Consider the following 19,756-nt stretch of genomic DNA (forward strand, 5'->3'; position numbering starts at 1 on the left):
ATCCTCCAATTGCATCATCTGCCATCATCACTCTCAATTGTGAATGATAATTATTCCCGTTTTACCGGTGAAACATCCAAACTGCGTCTCCATGCAAATCATTTGATTGATCTCAATCAGTTTCATGGTAATAAGCATTTATATATTCCTGAATGGCTGTTCTGTGAGTGAATTAGAGCAGATGGTGTTAAAACATTATTAGCCTTTCTTGTGTTTTGTTTCATTCAAAGCGTATATCCTGCATAGTGGCTCTGTTGGTATTTGGCGCATTTATTTTACTATTCAGCTTCAGCGAACCATCCTAAAATCTCATTCCAAATGAGGTGTTGTTGGTGTAACAGTAGTGTCGCAGGCCTACTATGTTATGGAAACAGCAACTTCCAGAGGATCAGGCTCCTTGGGCTTTGCAGTGGCCACTTGGGAGAATGGTGTCACTGTAACCAAGTGGTCACATATATTCTGGGTTCCACTGTGTTAGAGTTTTTTGAACATCAATGCAGACACAGGGTCAATTTAGATTTTTTTTTTACAATTTTCTGACTGGCCAAAGTGGTGAAGCCTCCGCCGGACCTCCACTGTGCACACGTAGCCTGTATAGTTCTTCATCATTCTCGCCACCGCCAGAGAGAAGACAGGGAAGAAACCACCATTTACCTACAGTGCCTTCAGAAAGTATTCACACCCCTTCAATCCTTCAAAATGTTGTTGTGCTACAGCCTGAATTTAAAATGGATTCAATTGAGATTTGGTGTCACTGGTCTACACACAATAACCCATATTGTCAAGGTGGAAGAATGTTTTTAGAAATGTTTACAAATGTATAAAAAATTAGAAGCTGAAATGTCTTGAGTCAATAAGTATTCAACCCCTTTGTTATGGCAAGCCTAAATAAGTTCAGGAGTAAACATTTGCATAACAAGTCCCATAATAAGTTGTATGGACTCACTCTGTCTGCAATAATAGTGTTTAACATGCTTTTTGAATGACTACCTCACCTCTGTACCCTACACATACAATTATCTGTATGGTCCCTTAGTCGAGCATTGAATTTCAAACACAGATTTAACGGCAACGACCAGGGAGGTTTTCCAATGCCAAAGAAGGGCACCTGTTGGTAGATGGGTCAAAATAAAAAAACTGAGATTGAATATCCCTTTAAGCACGGTGAAGTTATTAATTACACTTTGTAAGGTGTATCAATACACTCAGTCACTACAAAGATACAGGTGTCCCTTCTAAATCAGTTGTCATAGGCGAAGGAAACCGCTCAGGGATTTCACAATGAGGCCAATGGTAAGTTTAAAACAGTTACAGAGTTTAATGGCTGTGATAGGAGAAAACTGAGGATGGATTGTAGTTGTAGTTACTCCACAATACTAACCTAAATGACAGAGTGAAAAGAAGGAAGACTGTACAGAATACAAATATTCCTAAACACATCCTGTTTGCAATAAGGCACTAAAGTAATACTGACAAAAATGTAGCAAAAATATGAACTTTTTGATGTGAATACAAAGTGTAATGTTTGGTGAAAATCCAACAAAACAAAACACATCACTTATTACCATTCTTTATATTTTGGTGGTGGCTGCATCATGTTATGGGTATGCTTTTCATTGACAAGGAATGGGGAGTTTTCTGGGATAAAAAGAAACAGAATAGAGCTAAGCACAGATAAAATCCTAGAAAACCTGGTTCGGTCTGCTTTCCAAACACTGGGAGACAAATTCACCTTTCAGGACAATAACCTAAAACCCAAGGCCAAATATACAATGGAGTTGCTTACCAAGACGACATTGAATGTTCCTGAGTGGCCTAGTTACAGTTTTGACTTCAATCAGCTTGAAAATCTATAGCAAGACACGAAGATGGCTGTCTAGCAATGATCAACAACCAACTTGACAGAGCTTATAGAATTTTAAAAGAATCATGTGCAAATATTGTACAATCAAAGTGTGCAAAGCTCTTAGAGACTTACCTAGAAAGAATCACAGCTGTAACTGCTGCCAAAGGTGATTCTAACATGTATTGACTCAGGGGTGTGAATACTTATGTAAATAAGATATTTTCTATAAATTTGCAAAAATGTCAAAAAACATATTTTCACTTTGTCATTATGTCGTATATATATATTTTTAAATGTCACGTCCTGACCATAGAGAGTCTTTATTTTCTATGGTGGAGTAGGTCAGGGTGTGACTAGGGGGTTAGTCTAGTTTATATTTTCTATGTGGGGTTCTAGTTTTGTTTTCTATGTTGGTGATTGGTATGATTCCCAATTATAGAGGCAGCTGGTAATCGTTGTCTCTAATTGGGGATCATATTTAGGTAGCCTTTTCCCACCTGTGTTTTATGGGATATTGTTTATGTGTAGTTGCATGTCAGCACTACACTGTCATCACGTTTCGTTTAGTCTTTATTGTTTTGTTGTGTGGTTCACTTATTTCAAATAAAAGATGTGGAACCCAGATCACGTTGCAGCTTGGTCCGATAATTATTCCAGCGGACGTGACATTAAAATCCATTTTGAATTCAGGCTGTAACACATAAGTTAAGGGGTATGTATACCTCTAGGCCACCATACATAGTTACTTGGTTTGTCATTCAATTGTTTTTCATGGAATATTTGTGGTAATTAAAAATCATTTATTTGGAATTTATCCAAATTAATTTTCAAGGAATAGTTTTACCAGCCCCGTCTATTGTTGAATGTAAAAATGTGAAGGAGTGCTGTGGCAGCACCACACCAGTGCTCCTGAGGTCCAGGCTGCCTGCCATCCAGGACCTCAACACCAGGCGGTATCAGAGGAAGGCCCTAAAAATTGTCAAAGACCCCAGCCACCCCAGTCATAGACTGTTCTCTCTACTACCGCAATGCAAGTGGTACCGGAGTGCCAAGTCTAGTACAAAACACGTAAAAGAGGGTGTGTGTGTGTGTGTGTGTGTGTGTGTGTGTGTGTGTGTGCGGAAATAGTCCTGTTAGCCATAAGACTCCTGAACAGGTAATCAAATGGCTATTTGCATTGTGTGCCCCCCCCCACACCATCTTTTACGCTGCTGCTACTTTCTGTTTATCATATATGCATAGTTACTTTAACTATACATTCATGTACATACTACCTCAATTGGCCCGACCAACCAGTGCTCCTGCACATTGGCTAACCGGGCTATCTGCATTGTGTCCCACCACCCGCCAACCCCTCTTTCACGCTACTGCTACTCTCTGTTCATCATATATGCATTGTCACTTTAACCATATCTACATGTACATACTACCTCAATCAGCCTGAATAACCAGTGTCTGTATGTAGCCTCGCTACTTTTATAGCCTCACTATATAGCCTGTCTTTTTACTGTTGTTTTATTTCTTTACTTACCAATTGTTTACCAAATACCTTTTTTGCACTATTGGTTAGAGCCTGTAAGTAAGCATTTCAATGTAAGGTCTACACCTGTTGTATTCGGGGCACGTGACAAATAAACTTTGATTTGATTTGATGACAGTGGCTTGGTAGTGTTGTTATGGTAACTTCATAAGGCAGAGTAGGCTTTCAATAACAGGCTTCATCACAATGCAACATATGATATATATATATATATACACTACCGTTCACTTAGAAATGTCCTTGTTTTTGAAAGAAAAGCAATTAAAATAAAATAAAATAGATCAGAAATACAGTGTAGACATTAATGTTGTAAATGACTATTGTAGGCTGATTTGTAATGGAATATCTACATAGGCGTACAGAGGCCCATTATCAGCAACCATCACTCCTGTGTTCCAATGGCACGTTGTGTTAGCTAATCCAAGTTGATCATTTTAAAAGGCTAATTGATCATTAGAAAATCCCCTTGCAATTATGTTAGCACAGCTGAAATATCTTGTCCTGATTAAAGAAGCAATAAAACTGGCCTTCTTTAGACTAGTTGAGGATCTGGAGCATCAGCATTTGCGGGTTCGATTACAGGCTCAAAATGGCTAGAAACAAAGACTTTCTTCTGGAACTCATGTCTATTCTTGTTCTGATAAATAATGGCTATTCCATGTTAGAAATTGCCAAGAAACTGAAGATCCCGTACAACGCTGTGTACTACTCCCTTCACAGAACAGTGCAAACTGGCTCTAACCAGAATAGAAAGAGGAGTTGAAGGCCCCGGTGCACAACTGAGCAAGAGGACAAGTACATTACAGTGTCTAGTTTGAGAAACTAGCAGCTTCGTTAAATAGTAAAACACCAGTCTCAACGTCAACAGTGAAGAGGCGACTCCGGGATACTGGCCTTCTAGGTAGAATTCCTCTGTCCAGTGTCTGTGTTCTTTTGCCCATATTAATATTTTATTTTTGTTGGCCAATCTGAGATATGTCTTTTTCTTTGCAACTCTGCCTAGAAGGCCAGCAATGGTGACAGCGAGTCTTGCTGGGGTCTGACACATAAGGAAATAAACTTTACAAGCAAAAATACTTTACAATAAAATTTTTAAAAATAACATAAAAATTAAATGGAAGACACAAATGTACAAAATAAAAAAATCAAAATAAATAATAATGATGTGTGGGTGTGTGTAGTGTGTGCATCTATGAATTATACATACAGTGCATTCAGAAAGTATTCAGACGTATTGACTTTTTCCACATTTTGTTACGTTACAGCCTTATTCTAAAATGGATTAAATTGTCATTTTTTCTCATCAATCTACACACAATAAAGCAAAAACAGGTTTATCAAAATCTTAGCAAATTTTGTCAAAATAAAAAATGGAAATATCACGTTTACATAAGTATTCAGATCCTTTACTCAGTACTTTGTTGAAGCACCTTTGGCAGCGATTACAGCCTTAACTATTCTTGGGTATGACGCTACAAGCTCGGCACACCTGGATTTTGGGGAGTTTCTCCTATTCTTCTCTGCAGATCCTCTCAAGCTCTGTCAGATTGGATGGGGAGCGTTGCGGCAAAGCTATTTTCAGGTCTCTCCTGAGATGTTAGATCGGGTTTAAATCCGGCTCTGGCTGGGCCACTCAAGGACATTCAGAGACATGTCCCAAAGCCACTCCTGCGTTGTCTTGGCTATGTGCTTAGGGTTGTTGTCCTGTTGGAAGGTGAACCTTCGTCCCAGTCTGAGGTCCTGAGCGCTCTGGAGCAGGTTTTCATCAAAGATTTCGTCTTGGTTTCAGCAGACCAGAGAATCTTGTTTCTCATGGTCTGAGAGTCTTTAGGTGCCTTTTGGCAAACTCCAAGCGGGCTGTCATGTGCCTTTTGTTGAGGAGTGGCTTCCGTCGTGCCACTCTATCATAAAGGCCTGATTGGTGGAGTGCTGCAGAGATTGTTGTCCATCTGGAAGTATCTTCCATCTCCTCAGAGGAACTCTACAGCTCTGTCAGATTGACCATCGGGTTCTTGGTTACCTCCCTGACCAAGGCCCTTCTAGGAAGAGTCTTGGTGGTTCCAATCTTCTAAGAATGATGGAGGCCACTGTGTTCTTGGGGACCTTCAATGCTGCAGACATTTTTTGGTATCTTTCCCCAGATTTGTGCCTCGACACAATCCTGTCTTAGATCTCTACAGACAATTCCTTCGACCATGGCTTGATTTTTGCTCAGACATGCACTGTCAACTGTGGGACCTTATATAGACAGGTGTGTGCCTTTCCAAACCATGTCCAATCAATTGAATGTACCACAGGTGGACACCAATCAAGTTGTAGAAACATCTCAAGGATGATCAATGGAAACAGGATGCACCTGATCTCAATGTCGAGTCTCAAAGCAAAGGGTCTGAATACTTATGTAAATAAGTCAATCAATCAAATTCAATCAAATGCATTTATAAAGCCCTTCTTACATCAGCTGATGTCACAAAGTGCTGTTCAGAAACCAAGCCTAAAACCCCAAACAGCAAGCAATGCAGGTGTAGAAGCACCTGTATAAGTACAAGAATAAGTATTTGCAAACATAAAAAAAAAACTGTTTTCGCTTTGTCATTATGGGGTATTGTGTGTAGATTGATGAGGAAAAAAACAATATTTAATACATTTTTTAATAAGGCTGTAACGTAACAAAATGTGGAAAAAGTCAAGTGGTCTGAATACTTTCCGAATGCACTGTACATGTCCGTACATACACATGTGTAGTGTGTGTGTGTGTGTGTGTGTGTGTGTGTGTGTGTGTGTGTGTGTGTGTGTGTGTGTGCATCTATCAATTACACATACATGTCCGTACATACACACAAACATTTGGTCACATGGGCGAGAGGCGTTGTGCTGTGAGGTGTTGCTTTATTTGTTTTTTGAAACCCAGTTTGTAGATGTATTGCGTTTACTGTATATTACAACATTTCAATATATATTTTAAGGTTCATGAAGACCAAACTGTCCTATAGGAAAACCTGGTTCAGTCCTTAATGCTCAAGTAATGTATAGCCTACCCAAAGTCATTGGAGAGGTAGATTCTAAATAATCCCTTTGCAAAATAAATAAACAAAACACTAATCTCTGTCAAGACCAACCGTGGTCACCTGAGATCCTGTTAGCAGTGGTGTTTACATGTTAGGCCTTATTCATATCCTGTATTACCAAGTGGACAAAATGGGCTTCTAATTCTTTTAGGATCATTACAATGTCTGTGTCCGTCTCATAGTGCCATCTAGTGTTGCTACATTATCTTTGAAACAGTGAGTGATGAAAAGCAAAGATATGACAGAACAACTGTCCTCATTTCCATTCAAACTGTCCTCATTTCCATTCATTTCCATTCAAAATGGTGTCCTGTTTTTGTCATGGTTCTTGAATGATTTTGTTATCCTCACTCCTCCTTTCCTTTCCTCTCCTCTTATCTGTCCCCCTCTCCTTCTGCAGAATATGCAGAGTTCCTTCACTGTAAGGGGAAGAAGTTCACAGACTTCGATGAGGTTCGTGGGGAGATCGAGGCGGAGACGGACCGCATCACTGGGCAGAATAAGGGAATCTCACCTGTTCCAATAAATCTCAGGGTCTACTCCCCGCATGGTGAGGACACAGATCCTGCATCTTGGCACATGGGCAACTTGGCAGAACTACCATGGCGACACTCATAATACTTTGATTGTAGGAAAGAGTTTAACTTTATAAAATGGAATACAAGTATCTTAATACTATACACAGAATTTGGTGAATCAAGTTTCCCTATTCCCTATTGGTCAAAACTGGCAACCAGTTTGATTGTATAGCAGGGCCCAAAGTTGGTTGTTGTATAGTGAGTCTCAATCAGGTACTATTAATTATATTATATAGTATTTTATTTTCAAGGTTAGTATCATTCATCAGATCTGATATCATACTTACAAATCTCTCTGTCTCCACCTCTCTACCCTCTCCTTTCTCCCCCCTCTCCCCTCTCCACACTCTCTTCCCCTTTCCCCTCTACCCTTCCCTTCTATCCCCTCGGCCTTTCACATCACTCTCCTCTCTGTCCTCCCCTCTCTCCCTTTACCCCTCTCTGCCCTTCTCTCTCCCCTCTCTCCCCTAGTCCTGAATCTGACTCTGGTGGACTTGCCGGGGATGACCAAGGTCCCAGTAGGGGACCAGCCTGCGGACATTGAGCAGCAGATCAGAGACATGTTATATCAGTTTGTGACCAAGGACAACTGTCTGCTGCTGGCTGTTTCCCCGGCCAACTCTGATCTGGCCAACTCGGATGCCCTGAAGATTGCCAAAGAAGTGGACCCACAGGGTGGGTGAGGTTAACAAGAGGTTAAAGGCAGGAACTGTAGGCCTTCTGCTTTCATCTGTGCTCTCAGTATCATTCAACATCAAGTTGTGACAGAACAGTTAGACAAGGATGCAATTGAACCTACCTACAGTGCAGATCTGGACTTTGTTAATGTTTTGTGTGTGTGTGTGTGTGTGTGTGTGTGTGTGTGTGTGTGTGTGTGTGTGTGTGTGTGTGTGTGACCAGGTCAGCGAACCATTGGTGTGATCACCAAGCTGGATCTGATGGATGAGGGGACTGACGCCAGAGAAATTCTGGAAAATAAGCTGCTCCCACTGCGAAGAGGTGAGACTACACACACACACACACACACACACACATACACACACACACACTGTCTCAGTGCTTCCCTCTAGTGGTTATCTAGTTGTGTTGCTCACTGCAGCAGTTGGAGGAAGAGAGAGAGAGAGGGGGGGGGGGTTGGAGGAAGAGAGAGAAAAAGAAGATTGCAGAGAGAGTGAAGAAAAGAAAGGGAGAGAGAAAGGTGGACAAAAACAATGTCTTGATTTCAGTGACACATCTGGAAAAAACATCTGTTATTTTCTTTGCAATAAAATATATTTGTGGGAAACCCTAATGCAATCCGCTTGTGTCGTTTTTCCACTGGCGCTTGGTTAGAACCCAGGCATGTGCTCCTGAACGTTTTCCATGTCCTTTGTCTCTACCTTCTCTGCTTCTGTCACTCTCCCGTGTCGGAAGGCCTCATGTTAAACCACTAGCATATTTACAAGGCTATTGGCGTTCAGTCCAAAAGGTTATAGAGCAAGACATACTGCTTAACAGAGAAATGCATGAGAAAACTTAACTAGATGGGGATATGTGATCCCTCTTGCCCATGTGGCTGACATTCTTTATTTGTTTTCAGTCATAGCAGGATATGTAGGCATGTAGTACAATCGACAGCTGTTACAAATAACCATCCCACAATAGGGATGTGGGTAACTTCATGGAACCCCAGATTACCCTCCACACCTCCCCCAGAACTCCCCTCCTCCTTCGGCCCACTACCCAGTGTGGTAAACCCAGACAGGCAAACAAACAAGAAAATAAATCTCACCCACACAAACAAGAATAATAATTACCCTAACAAACTTTTCTTTCTTTTTTTCTCTCCACAAAACAACATTGTGCCTATCTTTGCATCCTGATATGTCCAGTATCAGCTGACCTCGCTCTCTGTCCCAGGTTACATCGGTGTGGTGAACAGGAGTCAGAAGGACATAGATGGGAAGAAGGACATCACAGCGGCCATGGCTGCAGAGAGGAAGTTCTTCCTGACCCACCCTGGATACAGACACCTGGCTGAACGCATGGGCACCCCCTACCTACAGAAAACACTCAACCAGGTCAGTCCCCTACCTACAGAAAACACTCAACCAGGTCAGTCCCCTACCTACAGAAAACACTCAACCAGGTCAGTCCCCTACCTACAGAAAACACTCAACCAGGTCAGTCCCCTACCTACAGAAAACACTCAACCAGGTCAGTCCTCCTTTGTGTGTGTGTGTGTGTGTGTGTGTGTGGAGGGGAACACTAATACTTTCCTGATCTGTGGTTCAAATCCCTCAATCATTACCAAAGTGCATAGTAGGAATATTATTTTAGCGTTCACAATATGTATCTTTTCAGTTCATTTTTATAGCCTTCAGAGAAGTCTTCTGAGCCATACACATGATGCATTTTGATGCTTTTGACGAGTTTATAATATCCACTAGAGATGAGGGAGTAGAACGGTAGTAGGCTGGTAATGCTAGATCACTGTAATCTCTTCCTTCGCATGTCATAACCCACACTGAGGACCGTGCCCTCCGCAGCAACTGACCAATCACATCCGGGACACTCTGCCGGGGCTGCGGGCCAAGCTGCAGAGCCAGCTGCTCTCTATAGAGAAGGAGGTGGAGGAGTACAAGAACTTCAGACCTGACGACCCCTCCCGCAAGACCAAGGCCTTGTTGCAGTGAGTAGGACACACAAGTACGCACGATGGCATGCACACACACACACACACACACACACACACACACACACACACACACACACACACATACACACACACACACACACACACACACACACACACACACACACACACACACACACACACACACACACACACACACACACACACACACACACACACACACACACACACACACAAATACTCCAGTCACCCAAGTCATAGACTGATCTCTCTGCTACCACACGGCTAAGTCTAGGTCCAAGAGCCTTCTAAACAGCTTCTACCCCCAAGCCATAAGACTGCTGAACAATTCATCAAATGGCTACCCAGACTATTTACATTGACCCCCCCTCCACCCCCTTTGTTTTTACACTGCTGCTACTCGCTGTTTATTATCTATCATAGTCACTTTACAAATGACCTCGACTGACCTGTATATAGCCTCGTTGTTGTTTTGACACACACACACACACACACACACACGTCTAACTCCCTTATCCCTGTATCCTTTACTCTCCAGGATGGTGCAGCAGTTCTCAGTGGACTTTGAGAAGCGTATCGAGGGCTCTGGGGACCAGATCGACACAGCAGAGCTGTCAGGCGGAGCCAAGATCAACCGCATCTTCCACGAGCGCTTCCCCTTCGAGCTGGTCAAGGTGTGTGTACTGTACTGTATGTGTGTGTCTCTTACCAGGGCCCCCGCTCTCCTAACTCTTGAGACAGACAGGGCTGTGGATCGACCCCAAACCAGAGACATTATTATAATTACAATAATTATTATTTGTTAAAAAAATATATTTTTTTACTTTCACCCTTTTTCTCCCCAATTTCGTGATATCCAATTGGTAGTCTTGTCTCATCGCTGCAACTCCCCTACGGATTCGGTAGAGACGAAGGTCGAGAGCCGTGCGTCCCCCGAAACACGACCCTGCCAAGCTGCACTGCTTCTTGTTACAATGCACGCTTAACCCGGGAAAGCCAGCCGCACCAATGTGTCGGTGGAAACAACGTTCTGCTGGCGACCGAAGTCAGATTGGAGGCACCCGGCCCGCCAAAAGGAGTCGCTAGAGCGCGATGGGACAAGGAAATCTCAGCCGGCCAAACCCTCCCCTAACCCGGACAACGCTGGGCCAATTGTGCGCCACCTCATTGGTCTCCCGGTCACGGCCGGCTGTGACACAGCCTGGGATTGAATCTGGGTCTGTAGGTACGCCTCAAGCACTGCGATGCAGTGCCTTAGACCACTGCACCACTCGGGAGGCCCAACCCAGAGACTTTATGAGGAAAACATTCTTCCCTCCATCCCTCCCTCCCTCCCTCCCTCCTTCCACAGTAAAACATTCTGTTTGGCCTTGGCCACAGGATCTGGGCCTGCTGTGGCCAGACTATAGTCTCAGTCGTTAAACATCGCACAGTCAGACAGTCTGTCATCATAAACTCATGGTATAGCTGTGTCATATCAAATGATTAACAGAGGTGTCAGACTGAATGGAATAACTAAGCAGTGTTAGTACTTAGTCTGAAGGTTTTTGTTGTTGTTGTACATTTGCTCCTGTGAAGAATATTCTGTTCGCTGTTCAGAGCCACTCAATGGATACAAGGGACCTTCCATCTCTATCTATGTGGTATCTGCTGTGCGTCAGAGGCGTGTGCTCACTATTTAACGTGTGTGTGTGTGTGTGTGTGTGTGTGTGTCCTTTCTGTGTCCGTACAGATGGAGTTTAACGAAAAGGAGCTTCGCAAGGAGATCAGCTACGCCATTAAGAACATCCACGGCATTAGGCAACGTCCTTCCTCCTCATCCCCCTCTCCCTCCCCTGTCCTCGCCCGCCTGGGTCGCGGCTGTGGGCCAGGCCAACTCTAATCGCCGTCACCCATCTGATCACAAAGACCTCAAGACACATTGACCACAGACATGCACCCAGCATGCTGTCGCATACTGATGTTATCAGAAACAGAAGTGGAGGGATTTGTGATTAGATCTGTGACCGCTGGTTGGATGGTATCTTTCTCTCGCTCCTTCCACTGCCCCGTGTCCACCTGTCTGTATCTTGTATGTATGACTGTCTGTCTGTTGAAGCCCTAGCCTGATATGCCAGTCACGTGTGACCTAGCTCACTTTTTACCCGTCCCATGACAACGCCCTGTCTTTTACGTAGGTCCCAGAGCGATATAAATCAGAATCCGCCAGTGACGTCATCGCTATTCAGGAAGTGAACCTGTTGAAGTGAACCTGTTGAAAGTCCCCCTTCTTCCTCCCACTCCACCTCCCACAGTGAAGCTAGAAGGAAGTCTTCAAGAACAGGGGGTGGTTTGAGCTATGTAGCAGAATACATGATCCTGGTGACCTACTGCCAAGAACACAAACTAACTTAAACTATGAACAATTATTTTTGCTGTAGTGCATACAGTTTCCCTCAGAAAAGCTACAAAATCTAAATTTGCTTGAGCTTAGAACAGTGTTGCTATTTGTCTGAATTTCCTTGTCACATTTCCTTTGTGAAAGCAAAATGGCTGCAAACCTGTTCTGACAGTGAGGGTGAGCTCTACCCAGTCAGTGGTTCTGAAGGAGGGGGATGGTGAAAGGAAACCGTTCAAGAGAATTGAGACATTATGGTGTAGTGGTATAGGGATTCCAAAAGTAATGGCGTCATCTGGATGAGTCCTATGCTGTAATATGTGGGCAACACTATTCACATACTGTATAGCAGGGTCCCCACCTGGCGACACAGGGGTTTTATTTCCCCCCTCAAAGATGACTGAAAAGTTATCATTATTTTTTGCTGGGTTGGGGAGAACGTAAAAACCCCATCAAATTAGATTTTTATTCAGGATATATGTTCAAAAGTACTCCCACACAAAAGAGAGATATACTGTATGTGATCGTGTACAAATGTTTGCGAGGTTTGAAATGGTCATGTTTTTAAAAATGTTATATCTGCTTGGGCTTCTTGCGGTCAATTTGCAGTGTACAAATTATTAGTCATTCTGTTCTGGCCCCCTGACCATCCGCTCAAGTAAAAATCATCCCACGGCAGAATATAGTTGATGATCCCTGCTGTATAGTCGTAATGATAAAAGTTCTGTTCTTTAAGTTCAGTTGTGCTTTTATCGAACGAGCTCAATATTTCCCCCATACCACGATGTGATGATTTAGCTTAGTTTTTAATACTGTTTTTTGTTGAAATTTATAATCTGTCTTCATCTCGCTGTGCATGATTCTTATTTATGTTTTATGTGGAAGCGGTTTGTTTAGGAGGAGTTTATTTCCAAGTAACACTATTCTCTCTGCCTGACCTCCTCCTCCTCCTCCTCCTCTTCCTCCTTCTTTCTCTTTTTCTCTCTTTTTTGAATCTGTCGCTCGTTTTCTCTCTACCGGGCAGAACTGGCCTCTTCACCCCGGACATGGCCTTTGAGACCATTGTGAAAAGGCAGATCGGCAAGATCAAAGAGCCCTGCCAGAAATGTGTGGACATGGTCATTTCTGAGCTAGTCAATACTGTTAGGCAGTGTACTCAGAAGGTAAACGCACATGGTGGAGAGCGACACTATGGTTTCATCTCTCCCTCCCACCAAAACCTTCTGCTATGTCATCCCTGTTATCATATCACCGCACTGCCTCGTTGTCCAGACCCTGTTTTCCTGGGTTGGGACAGTAGGGGGCGTACTGGGGTAGTTGGGGTATTGTGAGGGACTGCCTGCCTACCGCTTTGGATGGGGTGGCTGGGCAGAGTGGCAATCGCATGGCCATGTTATAGAACTGTGCTGGGTATAGAAGGGGTCTGGATGCTGCTGAGTTGCTGCTCTGTGGCTACATGTCAAGGGTAGCAACTTTTGACACAGGAGTAAGGATGAAAATGATCAAATTGACATTCAGAATCAAATTAACGGTCAAATTAACACATCTCATGATGTTTAATTTATGTTAAGTCACAGGTGACTGAGTTCCTTTTAGCAGTGGATAAATCATTTTCAATGCCTTGAGTGTCACATCAAAGTGTCACTCCGCTGTTGTCCCTGGCAGCCATGTTGGGTGACCTCAGCATCCAGACTTCCTGCTTGTGAGACCGGAGGCTGTGCACCTGCAGCAGACAGGAGCCATGACAATGTGAAGATCTGGATGATTACCAAGGGCCAAGGTCAGCTTTAGAGGGCCCTTTAGGACCAGACTCAGCCAAAGCGGCCCCAGTGGTTTTAATACCAGTGGTCTTAATTCCACTGTGACCAGGCCATGTTATGGAATGTGGCCTGACCACAGTGACTCTGGGACAGCGGAATAACAAACGCTGTGACCCTGCTCTGTGTGGTCAGCTGGGGGATAGATGGAGACAGGGGGAAAGGGAGAAGAGGACGAAGATTTAGGGTCAGGTATAGAGGAAGAGCAAGGTGCTTCGTCTGGGGTGTTGGGTGCACAGCTACGGTCTGGCATGGCTCATAACTCAGAGCTGTTGGCCGGTGGAGTGGTGCAGGCTGTATTTTCTCTCTCTGTCTCTCTCTCTCTCTCCCTTTCTGGATAGAGGGATAGACCTCAGCGCTGGCCTCTTTAGAATGGCTTCAAGGGAAACCAAATGTCTCACTTGCCTTTTATTCCGTCTTTACTGTTTACCCACCTCCCCCTGACCTGTCACTATCCCCTCTTTTTCATCTGTCTCTCAATCTGTCATCCCTCTTTTTTTCCTCCTTCTACGTTCTCTCCTTCTCTGTGTGGCCCTCTTGTGTTATGCTTTCGCCTCTCTATCTCTCTCTCTGTTTTGACCTGCTCTCTATCCCTGTGGATTTTTTTGGTTCTCTCTCTCTATCTCTCTCTCTGTTTTGACCTGCTCTCTATCCCCGTGGATTTTTTTGGTTCTCTCTCTCTCTCTCTCTCTCTCTCTCCCCCGTCACCACCTCCTCTCTACAGGACGGGCCTGTTCACTCCTGACCTGGCCTTTGAGGCCATAGTGAAAAAGCAGATCCAAAAGCTGAAGGAACCCTCACTGAAGTGTATAGATATGGTAGTGAGCGAACTCACTTCCACCATACGAAAGTGTAGTGACAAGGTAACCAAGGAACCAAGCCGCGTTCGGAGTCTGACTTGCGTCATTTTTAGAGGTAGGGATAGACCGATGGCTGGACTACAAATCGGAAGCAAATGAACAATTCAAATAATTTATCTATAGTGGTTAGTGTAGTAGCTATATGCTTTCTGTTTGGTCAAATAAGAGGCAAAAATAACCATTTGATTGTAACGATTCTCGTCCTCGTCTGATGAGGAATGTGAGAGATCGGACCAAAATGCAGAGTGGTATGTGTCCATGTTAAATTTATTACAACTAAACACAAAATAACAAACGTGAAACAACGAAAATCGAAACAGTCCTGCAAGATGGCACAACACAAAACAACTACCCACAAACACAGGTGGGAACAGGCTACCTAAGTATGGTTCTCAATCAGAGACAACGATAGACAGATGCCTCTGATTGGGAACCATACCAGGCCAAACACAGAAATACAAAACATAGAACAAAAACATAGAATGCCCACCCCAACTCACGCCCTGACCAAACCAAAAATAGAGACATAAAAAAAGGAACTAAGGTCAGAATGTGACATTGATATATTCTTATGATAACCAGTTGATAGTTCTTTGAAGTTATGAGAATATTTCAGTTTTTTACTGATTATAAGGGCAGATGCTGAGTGATGCAAAAATTAGTGTAGCCATTTTTGTGTCTGATTGTCTGATTGTGTCTGATTGTATTTATTTAGTTTGACATACACTACCGGTCAAAAGTTTTAGAACACCTACTCATTCAAGGGTTTTTCTTTATTTTTACTATTTTCTTAATTGTAGACATCAAAACTATGTAATAACACAATTGGAATTATGTAGTAACCAAAAAAGTGTTAAACATTTTACCCCCTAACTTGTCACAACACAACTGATTGGCTCAAAAGAGAGGCTCATTAAGAAAGAAAGAAATTCCACAAATACATTTTTAAGAAGGCACACCTGTTAATTGAAATGCATTCCAGGTGACCACCTCATGAAGCTGGTTGAGAGAATGCCAAGAGTGTGCAAAGCTGTCATCAAGGCAAAGGGTCTCAAATCTAAAATACATTTTGATTTGTTTAACACTTTTTTGGTTACTACATGATTCCATATGTGCTATTTCGTAGTTTTGATGTCTTCACTATTATTCTACAATGTAGAAAATATTAAAAATAAAGAAAAACCCTTGAATGAGTAGGTGTTCTAAAACTTTTGACTGGTAGTGTATACGTTCCCGTTATAGAATGCACAGTAAGCCACACAGCTAAGATATCATTTCATAGTTTGTCTTTGTCAGTCAGTCTCTTCGTTCATACTCCTTATTCCACAGTTTTCTCTTCTCCTCCTCTCCATGGTTTTTGTATTGTGGTGTGATATTAGTGTTTATCTGCAAGTTTATCTGCAAATGTGCCTGGCCCTCTTACATATTTGTTTCCAAATAACAAAGAACAAGACTCGGTGTTGACTCTGAGCCAGTTACATAGCAGATTTAAATATTTGTTTTTCTTCAAACATGCCATTCCATTTATAAAATGATGGTATCCTAAAAATGATGAATACTGTGTCTGACTCAGAAGACCGACTACCGTTTTTTTCAAAGCAGAGTCAACTCACCCATCAGTGACAATATACAGTGACATTTATTTACTGTGTACTGACTTTGTAAGCTTGGCAAATGCAAAAGACAGATGGTGGTCACTTGCGGTCAAAAGAGGAGTCCTTTCAACACATGAAAGGATTCAAACATGTGGTGTCATGGTAAGCCAGATACACTGCCCTCAGAAAGTATTCACACCCCTTGACCTTTTCCACGTTCTGTTGTGTTACAGTCTGAGTTTAAAATGGATGAAACTCATATGTTGTGTCACTGACCTACATAATGTCAAAGTGGAATTATGTTTTTACAAATGTTTACAAATGAATTCAAAATGAGAAGCTGAAATGTAAATGTCTTGAGTAAAGTAAGTATTCAACTCTTTTGTTATGACAAAAGCGTAAATAAGTTCAGGAGTAAAAATGTGCATGGACTCACTTTGTGTGCAATAATAGCATTTAAAATTATTTTTAAATGACTACTCCATCTCTGTACCCCACACATACTGTAAGGTCCCTCAATCGAGCAATGAATTTCACGCACAGATTCAACCACAAAGACCAGGGAGGTTTCCCAATGCATCGCAAAGAAGGGCACCAATTGGTAGATGGGTAAAAATAAAAACATTGAATATCCCTTTGAGCCTGTACATAAGTCTGTACAGAATACAAATATTCCAAAACATACGTCCTGTTTGAAATAAGGCACTTAAGTAATACTGCAAAAAATCTGGCAAAGAAATTCACTTTTTGTCCTGAATATATAGTGCTATGTTTTGGGGCAAATCCAACACAACACATCACTGAGTACCACTCTTCATATTCTCAAGCACGGTAGTGGTTGCATCATGTTATGGGTATGCTTGTCATCGGCAAGGACTAGGGAGTTTTTTGGGGAGCGGGATGAAAATGAACAGAGTAGAACTAAACACAGGCAAAATCCTGGAGGAAAACTTGGTTCAGTCTGCTTTCCAACAGACACTTGGAGACAAATTCACCTTTTAGCTGGACAATTATCTAAAAACAAGACAATACATTGGAGTTTTTTACCAAGACGGCATTGAATGTTCCTGAGTGGCCTAGTTACAGTTTAGACTTAAATCAACTTGAAAATCTATGGCAAGACTTGAAAATGGCATCTAGCAATGATCAACCACCAACTTGACAGAAGTTGAATAATTTTTTTAAGAGTAATGGGCAAATGTTGTACAATCCAGGTGTGGAAAGCTCTTCGAGATTTACCCAGAAAGACAGCTGCAATCGCTGCCAAGCTTATTCTAACATGTATTGACTCATAGGGTTGAATACTTATCTCATCAAGATATATTAGTATTTGATTTTCCATTAATTACTGCACACTAAAATAATAATAATAATCTTCCACTTTGACATTACAGAGTATGTTGTCCAGACCGTTGACAAAAGATGACAATTCAATCCAATGTGATGACAATTCAATCCAATGTGATGACAATTCAATCCAATGTGATGACAATTCAATCCAATGTGATGACAATTCAATCCAATGCGGAAAACCGTTGTGGATACTTTCTGAATGCACAGTATGTTGTTTATTTTCAATAGGAGACACCTGACTATGCACACTGCTATTGATTAAACATCATCTTCTCGAGATGTGTGATTACGGTTAGCTTTCTGTCACACTTCACTGTCTATGTCCTGTGTGCACTCGGGAACATAGTATGTAGTCAGTACAAGGCTGGTGAACAATATGAATCGCGTTCACATTGATAGTCTGAATATGGTAGGACTGAGACGATGGATCTATCCTTACTCTGGTCTTACCATGATATTTAACTCCCTTGTTGTTTTTGTCATTCTATTTCTATTCAAACATTAGTTTTTATTCTGTTTCGTTTTTGATTGGCCAAAGTAGACAATTGAACTTTATTGTCCCAAGTTCCCATCGTAACCAGCATTTGTGTGTTTTCTCCTCAGTGAGTAATACTGTATCTTTGCGACTTCCTCTCAGTCTCCGATTCTGTCATCTGATCTGAGTTCCTCTAGTCGATTTTACTCACTTCCATTCCCGTGTCTGTCGATATGATTTGACCTGTTGTAGTAACTAGTGCTGTTGCAGGTGGAGCAGTTGTGTCTTAGCATCTCAACTAACAGATCTACCCACAACATCTATCTCTCTCGGTTTCTCTCTCTTTCTCTTTCTCCCACTCTCTCTCTCTCTCTCTCTCTCTTTATTGTCTTCTACATCTTGTTGTGTCTCACCTCTCACTGACTTGTTTATTCTTCAAGCCCATTTTTGAAAAAATTTAAAAGAGACCTCTTGTGGATTTTTTTTCAAGACCATAAAACAGAAAATCCACAAGAGGTCTTTCTGCCCTCTTCCACTCTCTCTCCTCGTCCTCCCCCTGCTCCCCATGCATTGTGTGTGTGTGCTTGTGTGTAACAATCTTCCTGCATGCTGCCCATACGCTGTTTGTATGAGTTATTGTATATCAAAGTACTTTTTACGATGCATCTCTGTCAAACAGAACATTCCTAACTGGCTGCGCTGGAACTATGTTGTGGATGTGAAAGTTGCAATGCTTCTTTACAACGACACATTGGTTAATTGGTCTTAAATTTTATGAAGCCACTAATATCAGTCTTATTTTGATTGGTCAATTTAATGTCTGCTCTAGTAAGTCACCTGGCCATAAGGTAGTAGTACAGATGTAGGATCTTAATTTGAGCCAAATAATCCTACAGCAACAGGAAATGTGAGTTTTATACTAAATTTACATTTTTTTAGGGGTTGATACATTTGTGGGAAAAATCAGCTCTGAATTTTTTAAACCTGAACTACAGTACAAGTTGAACATTACCTGCATTGCAAGAAAGTTCGACTGCAACAAGGTGACCAAATTAAGACCCTACATCTGTATTAGTAATAGCCCGACATGGCATTATAGCACAGTATGTGAAATAGCCCTGCAATGTGTCATCAAAGCCAAAGAACCAGTGTACTATAAGTCACCAGGACTTGTGTTTAGATGACAGTATAGAAGGAAGACACTAATACTGTTATATAATAGGTGTCAATGACATGGCTATCTGTCTACACATATGAATAAGCCTTAAAGAGCTCAATGTTGCCTACTGTGTATTTGGGCCCAGGCCAGGAAGTGATAAATCCAACGATAGAAGAGAAGGATCTCATTGATTCCAATGTGATCCTGTGACCTTGAACAGCCAACGCAAAGGATGCATTGTAACTTGCCAGACGTCAGCTTATTTTATTTCACTGTGATTTCAGTTGATTCAGTTGGCTTTCCTCCCTCCCACCAGACTCTGTGATTCAGTTGGCTTTCCTCCCTCCCACCAGACTCTGTGATTCAGTTGGCTTTCCTCCCTCCCACCAGACTCTGTGATTCAGTTGGCTTTCCTCCTAACAGACTCTGTGA

At 42.2% G+C, this 19,756-nt stretch overlaps 1 protein-coding gene across 7 annotated transcripts in view; it reads left to right on the forward strand.

Moving 5' to 3' along the window:
* Window positions 1-19,756, forward strand: part of LOC115146910 (dynamin-1-like) — a 107,758-nt gene that overhangs the window by 29,561 nt on the left and 58,441 nt on the right. For all 7 annotated transcript variants that reach the window (XR_010459909.1, XR_010459910.1, XM_065004777.1 and 4 more), the window contains exons 3-10: window positions 6,855-7,004; window positions 7,504-7,707; window positions 7,933-8,031; window positions 8,932-9,092; window positions 9,561-9,703; window positions 10,227-10,362; window positions 11,421-11,488; window positions 13,090-13,228. Coding sequence is in view for 5 of the 7 variants with exons in the window: in XM_065004777.1 (XP_064860849.1) it covers window positions 6,855-7,004; window positions 7,504-7,707; window positions 7,933-8,031; window positions 8,932-9,092; window positions 9,561-9,703; window positions 10,227-10,362; window positions 11,421-11,488; window positions 13,090-13,228 (1,100 nt within the window). In the remaining 2 variants the exon portion in view is untranslated. The remainder of the gene's footprint in view (window positions 1-6,854; window positions 7,005-7,503; window positions 7,708-7,932; window positions 8,032-8,931; window positions 9,093-9,560; window positions 9,704-10,226; window positions 10,363-11,420; window positions 11,489-13,089; window positions 13,229-19,756) is intronic.

Source organism: Oncorhynchus nerka, linkage group LG19 (genome assembly GCF_034236695.1).
Source record: "Oncorhynchus nerka isolate Pitt River linkage group LG19, Oner_Uvic_2.0, whole genome shotgun sequence".
Taxonomy (NCBI): domain Eukaryota; kingdom Metazoa; phylum Chordata; class Actinopteri; order Salmoniformes; family Salmonidae; genus Oncorhynchus; species Oncorhynchus nerka.